The sequence below is a fragment of the Gossypium hirsutum genome, chromosome D10 (genome assembly GCF_007990345.1).
Source record: "Gossypium hirsutum isolate 1008001.06 chromosome D10, Gossypium_hirsutum_v2.1, whole genome shotgun sequence".
NCBI lineage: Eukaryota > Viridiplantae > Streptophyta > Magnoliopsida > Malvales > Malvaceae > Gossypium > Gossypium hirsutum.
Genome location: NC_053446.1, coordinates 60,831,266 through 60,855,139, shown reverse-complemented (window position 1 = coordinate 60,855,139; position 23,874 = coordinate 60,831,266). Strand labels below are relative to the sequence as shown.

At 32.5% G+C, this 23,874-nt stretch overlaps 2 protein-coding genes across 5 annotated transcripts; one reads left to right on the top strand and one right to left on the bottom strand.

Moving 5' to 3' along the window:
* The first annotated feature begins 305 nt into the window (after nt 1-305).
* On the top strand, nt 306-3,961 carry LOC107915822 (serine/threonine-protein kinase PCRK1). Of its 2 annotated transcripts, none has more exons than XM_016845023.2 (5): nt 306-844; nt 1,250-1,664; nt 2,573-2,833; nt 2,967-3,089; nt 3,264-3,961. In XM_016845023.2, the coding sequence occupies exons 2-5, from the start codon at nt 1,278-1,280 to the stop codon at nt 3,780-3,782; spliced, it is 1,290 nt and encodes a 429-aa protein (XP_016700512.1). In that variant the 5' UTR covers nt 306-844; nt 1,250-1,277; the 3' UTR covers nt 3,783-3,961. The 2 variants fall into 2 exon arrangements, with proteins under 2 accessions (XP_016700512.1, XP_016700513.1); XM_016845024.2 differs by having other exon boundaries at nt 368-645.
* On the bottom strand, nt 3,954-9,611 carry LOC107915821 (amino acid transporter AVT1C). 3 transcript variants are annotated; one of them, XM_016845021.2, is made up of 14 exons: nt 9,524-9,611; nt 8,666-8,720; nt 8,372-8,570; nt 7,485-7,813; nt 6,319-6,533; nt 6,173-6,196; nt 5,833-6,013; nt 5,521-5,740; nt 5,162-5,297; nt 4,957-4,976; nt 4,644-4,789; nt 4,494-4,537; nt 4,328-4,390; nt 3,954-4,220 (listed from the first exon to the last, which is right to left on the bottom strand). In XM_016845021.2, exons 3-14 carry the CDS (start codon nt 8,545-8,547, stop codon nt 4,122-4,124), a joined length of 1,653 nt encoding a protein of 550 aa, XP_016700510.1. In that variant the 5' UTR covers nt 8,548-8,570; nt 8,666-8,720; nt 9,524-9,611; the 3' UTR covers nt 3,954-4,121. The 3 variants fall into 3 exon arrangements, with proteins under 3 accessions (XP_016700510.1, XP_016700509.1, XP_040959440.1); XM_016845020.2 differs by lacking the exon at nt 9,524-9,611 and adding an exon at nt 9,285-9,450; XM_041103506.1 differs by lacking the exon at nt 9,524-9,611 and adding an exon at nt 9,285-9,444 and having other exon boundaries at nt 7,485-7,826.
* Nucleotides 9,612-23,874: the final 14,263 nt, after the last annotated feature.

Genomic DNA, 23,874 nt, shown 5'->3' with positions numbered 1-23,874 from the left:
ATTTTTTTATTAAAAACTCATCACTTTATATTATTAAAAACTGATATAATTAATATAATAATTAAATAGTGACATTTGACGTGTTAAGTATATTTTATATTGATGTTTACTTTTTAATCTAATGTAAAATGATTTACTACCCGAACTTTTACTAGCTGATTGTGATTCCTATGATATAGGTTTTTTTATGCTGAAAAACTTATGCTGCCGATCAACAATAAGTTAGAACTACTTTTTTTCACCTGCAAATTTATTAAAATTTTATGATTTGTTCTTCTTTTTGTCTTTACTTTGAATGTTGGCATAAACAATTTAAAGCCCATGGCTGTAAGCTACGTCAATGGTTTCCAACTTCCAACTACCTTTAAAAATATTATACCTTTTATATTTTTTTGGAGGTATTCATGGATACACAAAACTAATGACTCGTTCTCCGTGATTTCTTCACTTTCAAAATCCTTTCTTTTGAAGAAAGTGACACCCAAATCTTTATCTCTTTTCACACTTTTTCACTTTGATTTTTTTTGGTTCTTTATGTCCTACAAGTAATACTATAATAATCTCATTTTGTTTTAATTATTTTTTTTGGGGTTTTCTTGTTTACTCACTCAAAGTTTTTGTTTTGCCAAATGGGGTTCTCGGTTGGTGGGCTACAATTCATCTGTTCTGTATTGACTCATTATTATTGCTTTAGTTCATGGAGAGCTCGTTGCCATTTCCTTGGATCCTCTCTGTTTAGCTTTTGTCTTTCTGGGTTTCTCTTTCATATGAATCCCTCTAAATTGTAGCTCTTTGTTATCTCCTTTTTGGTGTGTGTTGTAAACAAAAAAATATTAATCAAAAGGTCAGTGCTTTCATGAAATTGTCTCGTTTCTGTCATCAAAGTGTTTTGAGTTTTTGTTTCTTTGGTCATTCACAACTCAAATTGTTGTTGTAACTTCATATCTTTTTCAAGAATTTAATTATGGATTTCACTTTGTTCTAGAGATAGAAAATCTGGGTTTTCATAGTTTCTTTCAAAGATGAATTCTTTGATCTAAAACCAGGTTATGGAATTTAGCTCTTGTTTGAGTTGATCATGGTGTTTAAGTTGTAGTTTCCATTGATGAATTTTGGCTACTTTATAAAATATTCTTGGTTTCTACAGTTTCTTTTTATCATCAAGTTTGTGTAAGGTTTACAAATAGGTTCGTCAAGAAGTTCATATATTTTATTTTGATCCATTCTAATGTGATTTGTTTATACGCAGTGAGGTTTGTTTGTTTCTTCGGGGGTCAATGAAGTGTTTTCATTTCTCTGGTAATGAGAAGAATGATGAACCGAAAACTACAAAGTCTATTTCGGTTCGATCCTCTGAATCTGTTTCGATATCGACGGATCATGATATGAGGAGATCAGGGTCTGAGTTTAATTCTCAGAATGTCTCGGATTTTAGCACCGAATCCTCGACGAAGAACTCGTTTGCTGCTTTGTCTCAAAGGCAAAGTAATCTCAGAGAGTTCACATTCTTGGAATTGAAGGCTGCAACAAAGAATTTCAGCCGGTCCTTGATGATAGGAGAAGGCGGATTTGGCGGTGTGTATCGAGGTGTAATCCGCATCTCTGATGATTACCATAAGAAACTCGATATTGCCGTTAAACAACTCAGCAGAAGAGGATTGCAGGTGAACTTTTCTACTTCTCTAACACAATATTACAATCTTTATTTTCCAATGCCCATTAATATTCACCGCTGATATTCACTGTGATAACATTTGTTATGTCTGCTCTGTGTTGTCCAGTTTTGAGTGAATTCTGTGTGTACCATGCCAGCAAATTTGTTAGGAAATCTGTGCATTATTGAACTTGCATAACTGTCTAAACCTGTATTAGTATCCGACAAGGCAACAACTTCAGGGAGCCCTTTTCAATCCAATAAAGTTAAGATATAACTTACATGGAGGGGATTTTGATAGCTTGTTCTACATACTGAATTTAGATACTTAATATGTTTCTTAAGATCATTGTTTACATGAATGAAGATAGATAATCTTGTTATTCTAAGGAAATCCTTACTGTTACATATAGTCAAACTGTATGATTTATTCTCGGATTGCCTGGTTATCTCCTTAGCTTGCCCTTCCATACAACAGCTAAACCTTCTTCGATATCCATTAAATTGTATAACTTAGACCTACCATGGTTGACACATTGAAGCATTTTACCAAGTTCAAAGGCCTCTGTATGTCAGCATAGCCCTTCCGATGCCCTTCTTCCTCAACTTTTGTTCTCGGACTGCCTGGTTATCTCCTCAGCACTCCTTCCATGTGACATCTCTAGAGACCATCTTCAATATCAATGAAATCATACAATTTGGACCTTCCATGGTTGACACTTAAAAAGAATTTTTACTGAAGTTCAAAGGCCTCGATATGCCAGTGTAGCTGTACTGATGCTCTTCTTCCTAGACTTTTGCTAACCTGTTTTACCATGGACTGTAATGCATATTGACTTACTGTTTAAGAATGCGTAACCTATTTTTTCCCCTCTTTCGGTGACTTACCATAGATTCATATGATCTGTTCTTTCACAGGGGCACAAAGAATGGGTGACAGAAGTTAATGTTTTAGGGGTAGTCGAACACCAAAACCTTGTCAAACTGGTGGGTTACTGTGCTGAGGATGATGAAAGAGGGATACAGAGGCTACTGATATATGAATACATGCCGAACCGGAGCGTGCAGGATCACTTGTCAAGTCGATTTCAAGCAACGCTTCCTTGGGCCACAAGAATCAAAATCGCCCAGGATGCTGCTCGTGGCTTAACGTACCTCCATGAAGGAATGGATTTTCAGGTTCCCTTTTACTTCTCAGTAGATACGGGTTTCCTGAAATCAATAACCTTGAAGCCTCGTTTTACAATCGAAACCTGGAATGACCTCATTATTGCTTTTAGGCTAAAGAAATTTTGGTTTATGGTTGCTACAGATTATCTTCAGAGATTTCAAGTCTTCAAACATACTGTTGGATGAGCATTGGAACGCAAAGCTCTCGGATTTTGGGTTGGCCAGGCTAGGGCCTTCTGATGGATTAAGCCATGTTTCGACTGCGGTAGGTTCGAAGTTGCTATAAACTATGTTGCTCTGACTTTTCATTTTCTTTTTTTTGAACATTTCCAGATTTTTATTCCTACTCTGGTCCAGTTTCTTCAAATATTTCCGAATTTTCAGAAGCATGCTTGTTTTTATGGATATAGAGGTATCAAATTGTCCCGGTTTTGAGCAGGTTGTAGGAACCATTGGATATGCAGCTCCTGAATACATTCAAACCGGGCGCCTCACGGCAAAAAGTGATGTGTGGAGCTATGGAGTTTTTCTTTACGAGCTCATAACAGGTAGGCGTCCCTTGGATCGGAATCGTCCCAAGGCTGAACAAAAACTCTTGGAATGGGTCAGGCCACACCTCTCTGATATGAAGAAGTTCAGGCTGATCTTGGACCCGAGGCTCGAAGGCAAGTATTCTCTCAAGTCTGCTCGTAAACTTGCAGCGGTAGCCAATAAATGCTTGGCTCGGCAGGCTAAACAACGCCCAAAAATGAGTGAAGTTCTACAGATGTTGGATGAAATTGTGGAAACTGCAGATATGCTAAGCCCTCAACCTGCTACGAAGAGTTCGATTCCAAAACATGTTTCAGAACTATCAAAAAGAGAGCGATTGAAAAGAAGGTTCATTGATCTGATAAACAGCGACAAAAGGTGCTTGGTTTGGCGAACATGGAGACCGAAGATTGTGAGAACTACATAAGCAATTATCAGTTCGAGTTTTGTCTATATTCATGTATTCGTATAAAAAACAATTGTAAAGGTTTAATGGAGGTAATCAACTGCAAGTATTATGTATAGGCTTTGCATTTGTAGGAAGTTATATATATATATATTTATATAAATGAAGTTTCTAATGAAGAGAAAAGCCATGTGAGAGTTCATTTCTCTTTGATACTGTTTTTTTTTTTTTTGTGTAAATCACATAAGAAAACAACACATCAAAACTTCAAAATATAGGGATGTATCTAAATTCCAGAATTGACTCAAAAATTTGGGAAATGTAAAAGCAGTTCAAAAATGAGGAAATTAAATTAAATTTTCAGCTACTCAAATTCTGAATAATCTTGGTGAGTGCTGAGTAAGTTCCAAAGGCTGATGAAACTGCTCCCACTGCAATAATTATAATACAGATTGTAGCCTGTAAAAAAAAAAAAGAACATACCTGGGTCTAAGTAACGTAGCTTTTATGCATTAAAGAATGCTTAAATATGTATGTTACATGATATTTACATGATATGAACATACCTGGATACAGCCTACTTTACCCCTCAGTATGCTTAAATAACAAGCAGGAGGAAGTATCAAGGTCTGCCATGGAAGTAAATTATTAAAAAAAGAACATTAGTGTACAGTTCTATGTTTATTTCAGCCAAGTAGCATCCATGATTAACAATGGCAGAAGATTACTTACAACAAGCATTGTGAGTAAAGATCCTATCAATGACAATACCAAGCCTGCAACAAGGAAGAAGAAGAATTTTAGTTCCCTTAGTTCAAAAATGGTGGATTTGTTGCCAAGTGTATAGGTTTCACTCATTGATGATGAAAGGGAGGCGCTTACCGAAGAAGGGAACGCTGAGACCTACAAGCAAGGTTGAGACCACCAGTGCTGTTCTAATTAACATAGGGTACACGTGAGACTTGAGATGGCGTGGTGGTAATAATTCCTCAAGACTCATTGCCACTGGAGACAAGGTTAATGCATATGTTCTAATTAAGGCAGAACATTTATATTTTATACATGCATACATCATGGCAGCACAAAGGGTAAAAAAGAGCTAGACATTGTTAACTCATGTTTGGTAAATGGGTAAATACCAGTATCTCAAACTCATAGTCAAGTCCAGAGTAACATAGAATAAAGAAAAGGATATTTGGTAAATGGGTTGACAATCTGCAAAAGAACAAAAAAGTTGAATATATTAGGCTAAACACGAAAGTAATAAAATGCTATTCGAAAAAGTATTGAGCGACTAAGTTACTTAAACTCTTCATTTTTCTTAAAGTACTTATGTCCGACATGCGTAATTAAGCATAGAACAAATAGTGTATAACAATCTGATAAGTCCAGCAGCATACCGTAGCCCACACAGCAATCTTTGAAGCAACCAGGTCTTTAGGCATGTTAAGTGTAAACTGTGATTCTGTTGCTTCTCCAAACATTTTGTACCCCATAACTGCTGTTCCAGCATACAACAAAGAACAGATTCCGAAACTACAAGGAAAATCAAAACCAAAAATGACAAGTTACTCAGACTCGGGTCATAATAGTGTATTTGAAGGGTCCTAAGAAGCTCATATCCCAATATCCATGTTCAGACAAGCATTGAACACAAATGGTAAACCAATTTTTTGAGTATAGCCTCACATCAGCAAAACCAATGCAGAAAGGTAAAAGGATACCAAAAGAGTAACACCATAAATCTCATTTAGTTTACCATGATAAGAGAACTGAAGAGAATTTTCTTGGTTCTGCCATTGAAGTATATATATTCGGGAAAACAGCATGGCCTGAATAGCAGAAACCATAAAGTCCAACAGCAACTGGAAGTGTAGAAAGATTCAATACTGTCCCTTTGTTCTGAAACCCAACTTGATCTACCAATCCAACCCAAAACAAGCAAAACACTACCAAGAATGATGCAACAACTCCACCAGCTGGAAAAACAGACGAAGATTCCATTTAGACAACCTCAAACTCGCCACAAATTGTGGTGAGGGATACCCTACAGATCAATATGTTTTATTACCAGAGATATAACTAAGGACACTGAGGTCTCTGAGCCAAACAGTGGGAAGAACAGCAAGGGTTGTCATCAACGAGAAGAGACGACGCGAGTTCAAATCGAATCCGCCCAAACTAATGTGTGCATTTGGGAATAAAGATGACAAGTTATCACCCTCTAGAATTATATAGTCAACACAAGAAGCCTACATAGAAGAGAACAATGTTCAAAATAATACAAAGTGAATGCTATATTCATGATGATGTGATATCCAACTGTAAAACCATAAGTTTATCAGGTCATGTAGAACCACTTGGTACAATTTATCTGCATAATTCTTTTAGGAAAAGCCAGCTAAACTTACATATAACTCCACATACAAAATTATCTGCATCCACCGAAAACAAGCAAAATTGGCATCAGTGATCACACAGTTTTTGTAAGCTAGTGCTTATATGAGTACTTCAAGAAAAATGAAAAATTGAAACAGGTAACAGGATTACGACTTACTGAAAGGGCGATTCTACCGGTGGAACCAAATGCAGCTTGACCAATATCAGGGTAAGTTTCAAGCTCAGGTGAGCTATCCAGACACTGGCGCAAAAGGAGGCCAGTGTAAAAAGAAAGCACTGCAAATGTTAATAATATTATTAGCCCTAACCATCCTCCTTCCTTGGCAGCATATGGGGTAGAAAGGATTCCTACTCCACATAGCACATTAATCCCTGCAAATAAAAAAAAAATCAAAACACTCAATCTAAAATCTTAAAGTTGATTTTAAGACATTGATTGACTGTAAGCATATCATCAACCATGTTCTTAATAATAATGCATGTATCTTTACTCCTACATTAGTGTTGGATTTTTTTTTTTGTAGTCTTATGGGGAAGTTAATATGTTTCATGTGCACCATGTGCTATGGAAGTCATGCCACCTCATCATTTAGTTTTTTTCATTGAGAAATGTAACATGTCCATAAATGGTGGCATTAATGAGCAATGGACAGAATATGGCTGGCATGAATCGAAAATCAAAATATAAAATGTAACTATACTATTAAGAAAAAAGTTCTTAAATTACTTCATATTTTTAAATAGACCTTATACTTTCCTTATCTCAAATAAATTTTTATCCTCAAATAAAATTTAGGGATTTATTATGCTAAAATAAATTTGTTTTCCTGTTATAAAAAGAAATAAAATAAAATAAAATAAAATAAAATAGAAAAGACTAGAAGTATAATGGTGGATGAGAATATAACAAAAAGCAAAGGTGTGGTTTTAAGCCATGTGATGAGAAGAGGGGTGGGGGACTGATGGTGACAATAGAACTTGCCTGTTCAATGTGTTTCCACATATTTAGCCACCATCAAAGGCTTTGGCCATTGGGGTATTGGTTCGTGGTTGGTGTTTATTGTAACAATCCAGGCCTACTTCACCAATCCTTGAACAGATTTAGCTGACAGTGGTATTGTAACAATGGCAAGTGGCTTCATAAAATGATTCCTATTGCATGACTCCAATTTAAAAGTGTTTTTGTCTACATCTATTCATAATTATTCATAAATAATAAAATTCTAATTTTAAATTCGTAGAATATTTATTTAAAAAATAATTATATAAATCAACTGGATTAAGTTATAGATTTAAGAGTGAATCAAAGTTAGTAAAACTAACCATTTACCACAGCTTGACCATATGAACTCTGGCGACCAAGGGGAATTCCATGACCATGGTCGACCTGTACTTTCTCATCAAATCTTACAGACGGTTTCCTCGACGGTGCCGGAGTTGCCAAAGAGTACGTACTACGTTTATGCGGCTGTATTTCATCATCTACTGATGGTGGTAGCAACGGTTTCTTTACTGGCGCATTAAGTGATTCCGGTGTGAATCTTCGGGTTAACGATGATGAAAGAAACGAACTTCCTAGTCTTGATAGTGTAGGAGTGCCCAAGAACCCGATGGTCGGGGATGGTACACTACTATACAAATCAATAGACTGCCTGAAAAGAAAATCTGCAAAATCATAAGCATTTCGAATTTGACATAGAATCTTTTGTTATTCAGAACTTGAAAGTGAATGTCAATCATAAATATGTGCCTGTTAAAGATGTTAAAAAATAATACTTTAAGAAAAATGAAAAGCTGGAGGAACCAGTAGAAGTTCATCATCCATATTTCCAATATCAACAGGGTAAGCATTAGCTCAAATCAATAATTGGAGGCAGATTTGTGAACTTCTTTTATCTGCATTCGAGATTAAGTGTCGGAGATGAAGCCATAATTTTATTTACTGACAGAGACAAGTTAAACAAGGGGAGCCGCAGTCTTGCCTGCCACTAGTGCGGCCCGTGGTTACGAGTACGGATCTAATAAAGATCTACTTAAGAATCGACTCTTTCACAACATTTATCCACAAAGACGATTATAATTTTCATCAACCAAAATCAATTTTATATGCACTCGAAGTGAGTGACAAATGAGTTCGAAGATCATATGTCATAATATATTCCGAGCTGTAATAAAGCAGAGAAAAACAGAGCAGTGAAAAGAGAAATGACCTGTAACTTTGAGGCCATTGAGTGGCATAAGAACTGTTTTTTCTTTGGGAAGAAAAAGAAGCATAAAATTCTTCATTTCCCTCATCTTCTTCATTTCTATTATACTCTAATTTCTCAACTTCTTCATCGTCTTCGCTCTCGATGCAGAAACTCTGATCCGAAACCGAGGTCTTCATTCTCTTCTTACCTCTCAAATCTCCTGCAAAATCCACATCAGAACAACTCGCCTAATTATTTAAATTGAGGAAGTAATGGATACTATTACGACTCGAAACCGATGTTTTTTTAACATACCTTAAATTGAAAGTATTTAAATACTTTGTTGCTTGGTATGGTAAGTACCTCTCGCCTAAAATTTTCAATAAATTGGATGAGATAATGAGGAGAAATTGCCATATATATTTGAATGTTTGAAATTAAATCAAGAAACTAGAAATAAAATTAAACTAAACTAAACTCAAAGAAAAAAAAAAGAACTGCAAAATTGATAGCAAAATTTGATTTTTCCCATATTTTTAGGAATTTTAAAGAATGTAAAAGGGATATAATCTAAATTTGATCTTTTCCCATATTTTTAGCAATTGAATTTTGAAGCTTTCAATATATATATGTTTCTTTGAATCTTAAACCTTTTATGTTCTGTTTGGTTCCTGAAAAAAAAAATCAGAGAAACAAGGAAAAAACTGGAGAAGGCAAAATTTTCTTAGTTTGTGGAATTATATTCAGTTTGCTCAGCAACCAAACAGAAAAGCTACAGAGCATTGAACAGGAAAATAACCCCAGAAATTTTCTCGACTAAACCAAACAGAAACCATTTACTATACTGGAAAGCCTGTGTCCCCTATAAACACACTGCAATGGCTTCCTTCATAAAAGAGAAAAAAGTATATATACTAGAATCATTGAAGTAAACCTTTTTCTGAATATCTGATACAAAAACTGAATTGGGTTTTTCTTGAGATGAAGATCTGAATCAAGAAATAGAAAGAAATATATATATATATATATAGAAAAACAATCACACAAAAAGAAAAGGATAGAAACAGAGAGAAGTTGTCTGGTGGGACTTGTTTGAGTTCGAGTGATATATATATAGCTTTTATATTGAATTTAAAATAATGTGATTTACATGAATCATGAAAAGTTACTTACGTGAATCATGAAGAACTGATATTCATGAATCATGAGGACAAAAGGCGGTTTTTTTAAAAAAAAATTATCCCTGTTTTTTTGTTTGCATAAAAGTGCAAAACTGGTAATCCTGGGTTATAAATAAGAAGAATAATTAAAATGTAATATAATTTTTTAATATTAGAAAAGAAATAATAGAAGAAAGTATGAACTAGGTTGCCAAGAATTTATAAATTATGGGTGTAGTAAGTGATTTTAGAGATAGTTTTGTTTTTGTTCTTTCTAGTTTGATGGATGCTTGATTCTTTTATCGATTTTTATCTGTTGTTTTGGACTATCCGAGGTGATTTTAAGATAATTTTGTTGTTGTCGTCTCTAGTTTATTGGATACTCGATTATTTTGTCGATATTTACCTGTTTGGTGGATGCTCGATTATTTTATCAATTTTTACCTTCTTTTTTGGACCATCAGAGGTGATTTCCTAATTGAATTTAGTGCTTGCAATCGCTCTAAGTATGTCGTGTTTGAACTGTGATATGCTTGTAATCACTCTAAGTATGTAATTGTGATAAAGTCAATTGTCAACTTGCCATAATATTCTATTAATGCTGAGGTTGAAGCATTTGTGTAGATAGAACTTGTCTTTCACGACAAATATTTATTTATTTATTCATAGAATGAATTAATAATTTAAAAAAAAAATTATAATATGAAAACAATGTATATATGCTGTAATTATAATACGAAAACAATGTATGTAAGCTGCAATTATAATACGAAAACAATGTATATAAGCTGTAATTATCTGTCTAATTAATTATCTGACAATTTGAGTAATTAGTTATTTGACAATTATAATACTTTCTTTATCGTCCATTGCTTATTATTATTTTCTTTTTTAAACAAAAACGACTTCAGGGGTCAACTAGAGGTGCTCATGGGCCGGGCCGGGCTCAAAAAATTTTTGGCCTACGTCTTAGGACCGGGCCTGGCCCGGCCCGAAATATGAGCTTGAAATTTTGTCCAAGCTCCGCCCGAGAAAAAATTTATAAGCCCGAGTCCGGCCCAGTCCATTTTTAATAAACACCAAAAATTTATTTTAAAAATAAAAAATAAAAAGTATTTTAAAAATATTTTAAAATAAAAAATAAAAAATATATTTATTATATTCGGGTCGGGCCGGGCCGAGCCCGGGCCAAAAAAGTGGTGCCCGATGCCCAAAACGGGCCTCATTTTTTTGCCCAAACCCATATTTCGTGCCTATATTTTTACTCGAACCCTTCCATATTTCAAGCGGGCCGTCAGGCCGGGCGGAGGGTCAACTCATTTTATTAAGTAACATCATTATTATTATTATTATTATTATTATTATTAAGGGATATTATATAGAGATTGTATTTGGATGAAATATTAAAAAGAAGTATTTGTTGGGAATTTCAAAAAAAAATTTAAGTTAATTGTTTAAGTATAAAAAAAGTAAAGGAAAATTTTTAATTTTATGAATTTTAAGGAATTTAGGTTTTTTTTTTATTGTAAAGAAACATTTGTCAGTTATAGCATTCAACTCAATTAAGATATGGGTAAAAAATATTTATAAATATATTTATTAAAAGTTTATATAAAAAATAATTAAAATTTTGGTTGAAATGCTAGAGATAAAGATTTAATATTTATAATGTTTTTAATCAAATCTCAATATATTGTTTTTATTGATTTATAAAAATAAAAAAATTCATAATAAAATAATTTATTTCATAAAATGGAATTTTTAAAATTATTTTTCAACTTAGTTAATATCCAATTATCTGGTGACATTAATTAAATAAAAAATTTAAATATATATATAAATTAAACAAATTATTAATGATACAAATGATCCTCTAAAATATACCAAACTTAAAAATCAAAATATCATTATATTTAACTCTATTATATATTTTTATATTATTTTTAAGGATATTTTTATATTATTAATTATATCTATATATGGATATTTTTTAACTACATATTATATATTGTTTTATGATATTAATAACATCCATATATGAATATTTTTATATAATCTATACTAGAGGTGCTCATGGGCCGGGCCAGGCCCAGAAAAAAATTCGGCCCGGCCCGAAATATGAGCCTAGAATTTTACCCAGGCCCGGCCCGGGAAAAAATTCATAAGCCTGGGCCCGGCCCGATTTTTAAATAATACCAAAAAATTATTTTAAAAATTAAAACAAAAATTAAAAAAAGTATTTTAAAAAAAATTTAAAATTAAAAAAAATTAAAAAAGTATTTTAAAAAATTTTTAAAATTTAAAAAAATTTAAAAAAGTATTTTAAAATTAAAAAAATAAAAAAATAATAAAAATATTTATTATATTCGGGCTGGGCCAGGCCGGGCCCGGGCCAAAAAAGTTGTGCCCGAGGCCCGTCCCGTTTTTTAATCGGGCCTCATTTTTTTGCCCAAGCCCATATTTCGGGCCTATATTTTTACCCAACCCTCCCATATTTCGGGCGGGCCGTCGGACCGGGCCAGGCCGCCCGGCCCATGAGCACCTCTAATCTATACTATTATAAAATTTTTGGTTGAATTAATGTTACAGGTTAATCGTCACTACTCATTAAGGAAAAGATTTGAATTTAAACAAAAAAATTAACAAATATTTGAAGGGTGCCTTTTTTCTTTTAAAGTTTTTGTATAATATATTTAATTAAATAACTTAAACCACTTAAAAACTATTCTCTTAAAAAAACTACTACTAATTTAAAAATAAAGGGTAAACTACATACAAGGTAATTAAACTACTAATAAATTTACATTTTGGTCACTCAACTCTAAAAAGTTGCAAAATAGACATCGAACTATTCGAATGTTTTCATTCAAGTCAATGGATCATGAAGTCTTTTTTTTTTAAGTCTGGTTAATGAGCTTCAAGCGACGATTTGATGATCGGTACTGTGGGTTAGTACCCATCAACGTGTAGAAGAACATATCTTAGATCTAAGTTGATCGGATGGTTGATGTTAGAGATCAGAGAATAAAGCTGTTTAGCTTTTGGTTTGCAGATTCGTGATGTTCAAAGTTGTTTTATGAAAAGAAAAACTAAGTGGTAGAATAGGAGGGGAAGTTTACCTGTTTGATTGGTGTCAGAGGTGAGACCGGAGAAGGTCATGTAATAGTGATTTTAACAGCCCAATGACTTAAATTAACACTTTCAAATAGCTTAATGATCATTTTGTAACTTTTTGAAGTTGAATGGCCAAAACATAAACTTACTAATAATTTATCGACCCTGGATGTAGTTTACCTAAATATAAATTAATGGAATAAAGTAATGTAGATTTTCTCAACATGGAATTCTAAGCAAAACGAATATTTCTTATAAAGAAACATAACCACACTAAAGTTATTAAAAGAGTCATTACTTGACTTTAACTTCCTTCAAAATCAATATCTTTTTATTTAAGGTAAGTAGATCAAACTAGGACCCTTGAAAACTAACCTTGTTTGATCCAATCTCTTATCCAATTATAATCTTGTATTTGCTGCCCAAAATCCTAAAGATATATAAAATTAAATAATCAAGATATGATTGCCAAACATGCTAACAAATAAGGTAAGTTAAAATATCTTGCTAGCTTTTCTTTAAGTTGCAACTAGCGTTGTAGCTGTCAGTTACAACTAGCACTAACAGTGTCTAGTAGTATTCTTGATCCCTTCAATTTTTCAGATTTTAATGCATGTATAAACCGTATTAAAAGGAAACAAATAAATATCAAAAAGTAGGTGTTAACAAGAAAATAGATGTCTTAAACTAATACACACAAATATTTGTGGACTAATCCCTATGGATTCTTACAATAGTCAACAATATTCCATAACTTTCATAGATGAATTTTCATGATATGGCTATATTTATCTCATTCATGAGAAAACACAATCACTAGATGTGTTAAAAAATTATAAAGTTGAAGTTGAAAACCAACTTAGCAAAAGAATTAAGAGTATTAGATCTGATCATAGTGGTGAGTAACACGATAGATTTGGTGGTTCAAGTGAATAAATTCCAAGATCATTTGCAAAAATCCTAGAGAACAGTGATATTGTCCCACAATACACAACTCCAAGTTCACCCTCTATGAATGGTGTATTGGAAAAATCAGTTTAGAAAACGTGTTTTTTGGCACAATGAAAATTTAAAATTTTTCTGAAACCCAAGCCTTTTGTGTTATTTATAACAATAAACTTTACCAAATTAGTACCTGAGTTTTTCGCTTAGCAGGGTTTGTCGATTCTTGGCTTTCAACCAACATGATCTTCTTACTATTCTCTAACTCTCATTTTACTTAGAGAGTGATCTCTAATTCATGAACTAATCACATAATGAAAACTTTTGGCTTCCCAGTACGGAAAGTTATTTCTCTCTATAGGCAAGAAACCTAACTCAAGTTCTCATGAAAATAGAATTTATTTGGAAAATATATCTTATTATTTTCCAGTAGAGTAACTACACTCAAAATATGTATAATATGTGTATTTCTGACTTAGCCCATAGTTCATATAAATAGGGAAATTTTATAAGAACTTTACTTGAACAATAAGAGACAAAATAATAATATTTAAATAGAAAACACAGACTTCCCCTAAAATTCTACATAGGCGGGTGGTACTAGAGGTGCTCATGGGCCGGGCCGGGTTTGGGTCGGGCCGGGTTCGGGTTGGGCCCATAAAAAATTTTTGGCCCGGGCCCGAAATATGGGCTTGAAATTTTTTCCAGGCCTGGACCCAGAAAAAAATCATAAGCCCGGGCCCGACCCGGCCCGGCCCATTTTTTTAATAAATACCAAAAATTTATTCTAAAAATTAAAAAAAGTGTTTTAAAAATATTTTAAAATTAAAAAAAATTTAAAAAGTATTTTAAAAATGTTTTAAAATTAAAAATAATAAAAAAAGTATTTTAAAAATATTTTAAAATTAAAAAAATAAATATATTTATTATATCGAGCCGGGCCGGCAGGGCTCGGGCCAAAAAAGTGGTGCCCGAGGCCCGGCCCGTTTTCTAAACGAGCCTCTTTTTTTGCCCAAGCCCATATTTCGGGCTTATATTTTTACCCAAACCCTCCCATATTTCGGGCCGGGCCGGGCCGCCCGGCCCATGAGCACCTCTAGGTGGTACACCCTCTTTGGGATACCTTGGTTGTCGCCCATTACTATACACATGGGCTAAATTTGAGACTTTCATGTATTAGACATAATTATATGTGTTATCCAATTTTAAACCAACTCATATAATTTATCCAACCCAATAACCATTTTCTATTCTTAAAATATTAGTTAAATTATTTTCTCAACTCAATTATAATTCTGTTAAAATCATGATGATTTTATCGTACTATAATCTATGAGTAAATAAATCCATTTGTCTCATTCTGTAAAAGTGCAATAACTAATTAATTTAATTTCAATTTGGACTCAAATATTTAATTACAATCACTTAAATGATAATTCAACGAAATTAAGTTAATTTCTAAGTTATCTCTTGTTCTGTGTGAGAAATGGATTTATTGCAGATAGTAATACATGCAATCTATTTCTATTTTTATCATTTTCATTCATTTAACGTATTGGTTCTAAATGCAATCCGTAATGGGCTTTGTTGAGCTAGTGAAGGGATCGATTGAACATATATACTTAGGACTCAAATAATTTGTAATTAAGTTTTGACTCTTTGTCTATGAATTACAACATTTTTTATTCATGGAGTCAATCCACTAAAAATACCATGATTGATTTCTCCCTTATTATATACCATTATGAAAGTAACTTATTATTTTGTTTGTTCAATAGCCTTGCCATTATTGTGTTACCCTTATACGATATCATTTATCTCTTTAGGTTAAATCCGTTCACTCAATATGATCATAATTTATCTTATGGTAACCATTTCTTCTTCCTTCATGAAAAAAAGTATATTACTAACACATAGTAATAAAATCATTCTTCCTAGACAAATGACCCGTGGTCACATTTTTCCCCATCAACTATGCAATACCAATGAGATGATACATTTTACCCTTTATTGGGCTATGAATTCCACTATTGTAAATAAAATTATGCCATAAATAAGTCCTATACCTAACATAATAGCTTTCGACCCTATTACCAATTGAACTTAAGATTTTAGTATATCAAAGCCTATGAGTTACATACACACAGTCAGTTACTTACTCAAGATTGAGGTAAGTTACATCATAAACATCACAAGTGAATAAATCCACAAACAGACCTAGGATAAATTCAACTTGGGTCCTACCCAATGTATTTTTAGTCTAGACAATCACACCTATATCTTTATCTTTTTAAAGTCATCTGCTTCAATACCTAAGACTAGGTATCTCCCTATTTGGACTTGATAGACAATAATAGTCCATTGAATCAATTTTCTCAATTTTGATTCTTTAGACTATAGATTATTTAGATTACCTACTAATCTAAGTTGCCTTCTCACATCATGATTTGACCACATGATACAATTTGATATTAGTTAAAGATTAGGTAATCAATGAGCCAATATTTTCTTATATATTTTGCTTTTCATGCAAAAGCTATTGAGGAAAAATATACAAAAATTAATTTAAACAATAGAATTTTATTAACCAATATGTTCGAAAAAATTACAAGCATAATGATGAAATAACTACACTAAGGGGACTAGATTCCAACATCGTGTTGTTGAAAGAAAAAACATAACACTTAAGGAAAAAGTAAGGAGTATGAATAGTCATTCTACCTTATTAAAATCTATCTAGGGAGAAGCATTAAAGACTATGACATATATACTCAACAAAGTTCCAACTAAAACAATTGAAAATACCTCTTATGAGCTTTGAATATGTAAAAGACCCGGCTTAAAACATTTGCATGGGGATATCCAATTGATGAAAAGAAACTAGACTCTAAGGATTTTCAATTACTATTTCATAGGATATTCTAAATAAGTATAGGGGTTACAAATTTTATAATCCCACTATTAAGGCTATTTTTAAGACGAGCAGTGCCCAGTTCTTTGAGGACCAGGGGGGATAAATTACATTGTCTTTGTAGAAGAATGTGATGATATTTCTCAACATATTCCTTAAATTGCTATTAGCAATGATTAGAAATAGTCGATTATACCTAATGTGTTGGAAAATTGGGTTTGGAAAACGCAGCAAAAAATAGTTTTAAGAGAAAACTAGAGTTTTAATTTTTTTTTCCAAAAATAAGAACTTGATTGTGTTATCTAAAGTAATAAACACTTAATTAAAATCATACCTTTATGATTCATCTAGGATGAATGCTTCGACAGAGTAGTCGTCTCCGCTATCATCAAGCTCACATCTACCATGTGTGGGCTCGCTTCAAATTAGTAAAATTTCCACAAAATTACCAGTGAGATAATTTTGTAATTTCTTTAACTTTTGGGGTCAAGTTGTAAATAACAATAATATATCAAGAAATTTTCTAAAATAATTTTTTCAGAGAATTTTCTCTCTACAACTTTTTTTGAATCCAAGTGTGTCAGAATAATGACCCATATTCTTTTTATATAGGTAGGGTTTAAAGAGAGTTCAACTAGGATTAAAATTAATCACATTAATATTAAATTTAATATCTCATATTAATATTAAATTAATAAAATACTATCTAGATAAATATTAAATGAAATTCAATATTAAATTTATTAAAATAATATTATCTTTAGAAAATTTAATTGAAATCAAATTACCTGGTAGAGTCCCACTGGGAGTATGAATTTTCCACTGCTTTACTGTTGAAGAACCACCACCACCGACCATCCATCGGTCGCCAGCTCACCGCTGTCGTGCCATTGCCAGCACAACTCCCCCTAGCATCTCGAATCGCCGTTGCTTTGCTTGAATGGGCTTGGCAACTCAGCACCACCTTGCAAGGCCGTCGGTATCGTGGTTGGGGTGGGGTTAGCCATTCGAACGATTGGTCCTACACCCAGCCTACCCCTCTTCCCCGATTGGTAGGTGGTTGCCCAGGCCGTTTGTTTGCACAACCAACCATACGGGGTGCAACATCCTTCGTCTAGGGGTTCGCACACCTGACCCGTTGCTGTTAATGGGATTGGCCGAAACCCCAGTAAGATGTTCGAACAACTTGCTGCCATGGTTGAGGCACTATCAACTAGACATTCGCGTGCCTAGCTGGTGTGGTAACCGGTTCGGTCCGGGCTAGTGACGGCTCGACTGGTTTGGTCCAGTTACTGGTTGGACTGTCGACCCTGTTTCACACATTGGGCCTAGTTCAACCAGTTTTGAATTTCAATCTCGAGTTATTGTTCTTAGGTCTAATTTTGAAGTTCAATTACCCATTGGTCTAATTGTCTGACTTGAAAATTTATTTCCAAAAATATCATATTTATTTTAATTAATTTGATTAATTTAATTTTACTTTATCAAAATTAATTTTCCTAAAAATCATTGAGAATTTCTAAATTATTTTTTTAAGAAAATTCATTAATCAAATTCTCTTGTTGAGCAATTCTCACAACCACCTAATTTAATTCCACATTGAATAAATTGACTTAATTGAATTATTTCCAAAATCATAGAATTTTCTTCTGATTCAAACGCAGTTCGATCGAGCTTTTATTGAGCTAGTGGAGAGACCAATCGGACATATACAATTAGGCTCAAGTTAACTACAATTATGTCCAGAAGTATCACTTTGATAATTCACAATTTCTTAATCATGGAGTCAGTCCACAAGAAGTAATATGATCGAAAACTCCTTATTGTATACTCTTTACGAAAGAAAATCATCTAACTGTTTTGTTCAATGACCTCGCTATGTGTGTGTTACCTGATATGATATCTTTGATTCCTTTGAGTTAAATTCGTTCACTCAATATAATCATCTTTTATTTCATTGTCACCATTGTGTCTTCTTAATGATTAATGTGGTCATTATCAATTAATGAATGTGATAAATTGCTCGTTCGAGAACTAGCAACCCATAGCCACATTGCATATTTATCAGTCCACACAATGCCAATGAGAGGATATCATTAACTATTTAATCAAGCTATGCATTCCATTGTTGCTAGTAAAGTCATGTCATACACAAGTCATGTACCCAACATATCGACTCGATTATCTTTAGAGCATAAGCCTCCACTTATATCAAAGAACATTAGTTCATATGCATGGTCAGTGACTAAGTCATGATTTTGGTAAGTCACACCATGAATGTCACAAGTGAATTATTTCACAAACGAGTTCAGAATTAATTCAACTTGGATTGAGTACAATGTATCATTCTTCCAATGAGTACATCTATGTCTCTACCCGTGGAGTCAACTGCTCCAATAGTCAAGACTAGTCATCTCCCTAATTGGAATTGTAGACGACATAATAATCCTTTTAAGTATTTGAATCAAATGCTCATTTTGATCCTTTTACGGGATTATGGACTTATTCAGATTATCTATTGAGATAAGTTGTCTTTCTCGCAATGTAAACATTCTTATAGTGCCACTTATCATCAATTTGAACTTAAACAATCAATGAGCTAATATTTGCTTGTCACAATTTCGCTATGTATGCAAAACATGAAAGATAAAAACACAAAAGATATAATAGTGAAATGTGACATTAACTTTATCTATTTATTCGTTGTTTAAATATATAGAAAGCAGTTACATGTTTACTACAATATGGGCACATTTCCCAAAAATATTGTTCAAGTAGCAACTCTGAGTCAAAACAGTGTCATTGAATCTCTCAGTGAAGTACAAGAAATTGTTTCAAAAGAGAAAAATATCAACATAAAAAACTAATGCCATTAAGAAGATCCATTACAGAAAGGAGAAGTGCAATACCATATAATTATATTGTATTTCTCCTAGAACATGAAACTGACATTAAAGTGATTAAAAGTTATCTTATCAACTTTCATGAAGCTATGAAAAGTTCTAGTTCTCAAAAGTGCATAGATGCCATGAATTAGGAGATTAAGTCCCAAAAAGACAATAATGTGTGAGAATTTGTTTCATTGCCACAAGGTGCGAAGCCTATTGGTTGCAAATGGATATTTAAAACCAATAAGTCTTCAAAAGGCAAGGAGGAGAGGTACATGAAACATCTTGTTTCTAAGGGCTTTACACACACAAAAAGAAGACATTGTTATAAAGAGACCCTCTTTGGTTGCATCGTAAGAAACTTTCAGGATTATAATGGCTTTAGTGGCAAAATTTGAGCTTGAGCTACATCAGATGAATGTCAATACTGTGTTTCTCAATGCCAACATTGATAAGAACATTTATATACTGCAATTAGAAAACTTTGTATTCAATGACACAAAGTCAATGGTTTGCAAATTAAAGAAATTGATCTACGGGCTTACGTAGGCCTTTCATCAATAATACTAAGAATTTCACCAATTTATTATCTCATTAGTTTTGAGATGAATTTGATTAATAATTGTATATACTACAAGTTAAATGGGAATAAATATATTTTTCTAATATTATATGTTGATGGCATACTGCTTGCTAGTAAATATACATGTTTATCGTATAAAACCAAGGGATTTCTAACATGGAATATCAAAATGAAAGATCTTGGTAATGAAATTTTGTATTAGGGATTCAGATACAACAAGATTGTTCCCAAGAAATTCTTAGATTATCACAAAAGGCCTAGATAAAAAATGTATTAAAGAAATTTGGTATGCAGGATTGGAAACCAGGTGATAACCCTATTGCAAAAGGAGACAAATTCAATTTTGATCAATGCCCCAAGAATGATTTTTAAGATTAAAGAAATGAGAAAGATTCCTTATGCTTAAAAAATGGGAGTCTAATGTATACTCAGGTTTGTACATGTTTAGACATTGCGTACATTATTGGGATGTTGGGAAAAAATTTAAGTAATCCGAGTATAGATAAATGGAAAGTAGCTAAATGATTCATATAATATTTTCAAAAAAACATGTAATACATACTTACATATCTAATGTCTGATAAGGTAGAGATTGTCGTGTATATAGGCTCTAGTATTGTTGGAATATGGATGCAAAATTTTGTCACTAGGCTACATAGCATGGATTGTAACACCTTTCTACCCGATTCAATCGTCGGGTTTGAGTGACGAGATGCCACATTTGTTGTCGGAGTAGCTACGATCAATTCATGTTTAAATTATGCAATTTATTGAAAACAAATCAAGCAATTATACAATCAACATGAAGTACAATCATTCTCGAGCTTTGTACGAGCTTACGGAAGTTCTAAAGCTAATTTGAAATTGAAGAATGACTAAAATAGAAAGATTCAAAATATAGGGCCAATGTCGTGACGTGAGGTGTTTCTCGTCACGACGTTACCTAGAGCTTTAGCTCATCCCAATAACCCGATTTCTGGCATCATAACATGGATCCCTCGTCAAGACAACGTGTGAACGATGTCGCGATGTCACAAACTGTTTCTGCAAAAATTCATTTAAAAACCTACAACTTTTCAAGTAACACCCAACTAAGTTATTCTCATCATCAAAATGCCCAAACAAACAGTACCAAGACACTTTAAAAAGTCCAAAATACATTCATTTAATATACCAACATCAATTCCACATGACCAACACTATCATCACTCAATAACATTCAACTAACAACACCAATTTCAACCTTTTCCATCCTTTACATATATATATGCATATGCTAATACCCTATCCAAGTCATTTTTAACCAATGCATACTATTTACTAGCATCTCCAAAACGTACCAACATTAACTAAGTATACTTACCTAATCCACACATCATGAACACCATGATACATCCACATGGTTCATACCATACCAAAAATTTGTGCAAACTTATATACATGGTTCATCAAAATATCAATTCATCATTTAAATTTAGCATTATATAAGCATAAGACTCCTTTAGGTGCATGCCATTAAACTACAAGAAACATCACCACTTGTTGAGTCCGGGATTACTTTTGGATGTTGATATCGTTTGACGTTCACGATCAAACCTAACTTGTGCATGGAAAATAAAACCGTACGTTAAGTATAACTTAGTGATATTTCTATATTCAAACATTAGAACGTAATATAAACCATATAATGCATGAATAAGAAACCAAAATTCAAATGCAAATTAATATGCCAATTTACATGTCCTAATACATTACTTGACTATGCAATTTATTTTGCTTATATTAAATCGAGCTATCATAGTTGCAGAATATGTATTTTTCCATATATCAATCAAATCGATTAAATCGTGCAATATCAAATTCACATTTTTGGACTTATAATCTACTATCCACTATCCACTCTTATTTCAATTGCATTATAATCAATTTCTCAATTCTACATCATAATTTCATCAACCAATCATGTAACAACCCGTTTTACGGTGGTTTTGAAACCCCGTATTTTGATAATTGATTTAGAAAATATTATTAAATAAATTTACAAGTTTATTATAAAGTTATATTGAGTATTGATCTGATAAATTTTGTTAATTGGTCAATTAATTAAAGTACAAGTGGTTTAACCCTAAGGTTAGGGGTTTTAGAAAATGAGGCATCGAAACCTCATTTTTGTAAATTGAGCTCGTAAATATTTTCATTGAATATTTACAAATATTTTATACAGGTGAATTGAAGTTTGATCCGGTAATATTTTTGATTTGATAGTTAATAAAAGTACAAGGACTAAATCATAAAAATCATAAAAGTTAATCAGTATTGGTTTTTATTTGTTGAAAAGCTTAATTAATGAATGTTCAGGGATTTATGTGGCCATTAACCACATTCTAAAAAGCATGGACGGTTTTTACATGTGTTAGATGGAAATTATAAATTAAATCTAAAGTTAATTTGGTAATTAAATAAGTGTTTTAACATAAACAAAAGAAACAAAAAGCCATCTTCTTCTTTATTTTCTTTATTTTGGTCAAGACCGCCATTTTAGGAGTGCTTAGAATTGGCCAAGCTTGTTTCCTTTGCATGTAAGTCCGTTTTAAGCTCATTTTTCATAAATTGTATGTTTTTGAGATCATTGTAGCTTAGTCTATATATCTCGGGTACTAAATTGTTAAACTATTAAAGTTTTTTAAACTTACCATTAATGAAGTTTAGATGTTTTTGATAGAAAACGATAGATTTGAAAGCTAAAAGGTGTTTAAAGACTATTTTGGTAAGTGATTTTTGTTAGTTTTGCTTTAGGGATTAAAAGGAGAAGTTGATAAAATTGACATGAAATTACTATAAATTTAGATTTTAAAGAGCTGTAGAAGGATATAATTGAAACTGGAATGAAAAAAATGAAATCCACTTGTGAAAGTTATAATGGTTTCAATTTTAGGGACTAAATTGAATAAAATGTAAAATTTTAGGGATATGTTATAAAATGAGATTGATAGGTCATATGCAAGGATTGGAGTGTTATATGGTATATAGAATTGTTATTCTATACTTAATTTTTGTTTAGATCAAGAATTGGAACAATCGGTCATAAACGAGTAAAAGGGAAAATTGTAGAATAGTCAGTACGACTCAACTCAATAGCTGATTATATTAGGTAAGTTCATAGGGTATAATTAGGGAATTTATTTGGATTAAATGTGGATGTTTGATGTTTATATATTGTTAAATTGAAATTTTATAATGTTTACAATTTAGTATAAAAAGTGAGAAATGAGGTAAGGATCTAATTGTAAAATTTGTATACTTGATAAATATGGTTCATGTGATTTGTTGAATAGATGTGACATGGTTATGGTATGTGACTTGAAAGTATGGTAGTGCCCCTATTTTGGTAAAGGTTTTGGATTCTATATAAATTTCGATTTAAATGTAGGAAACAATTAGGATATGAATTGCTTGTCAATAGGGTTAGATGTGCGTTTATATTGTTTGCACTTTGGTGCCCCTATTTGCACATTTGTTCTCCTGTTCAACACTACAGTGCTCCCTAATACATTTACCCAAGTACTCGAGTTACTTTTTTTATAGTTCATCGGGTTATTCAAATCCATGTTTAAGTGGATAATGATGAATAATATGGTGATGATATGAAATTGAAATAGCTTGAATAACATGATCAAATTTAAATTACTCAGTGATTTTGTGTACGGTGAACTCACCTATTTCTTGTGAATAATTATGTCAGGTTTTAGTATAAATGTTATTTAATTTATTGCATATATGTGATTCAAGGTAAGTTTATAAGTAAATTTAATCTCGTGAACTTACTAAGCTATTTAAAGCTTACTCTGTTTCATTTCCTGTTTTATGTAGTTGACAATTTACGGAACAAGGTTGTTGGACCAACTCCAGAGCCACACTATCAAGCT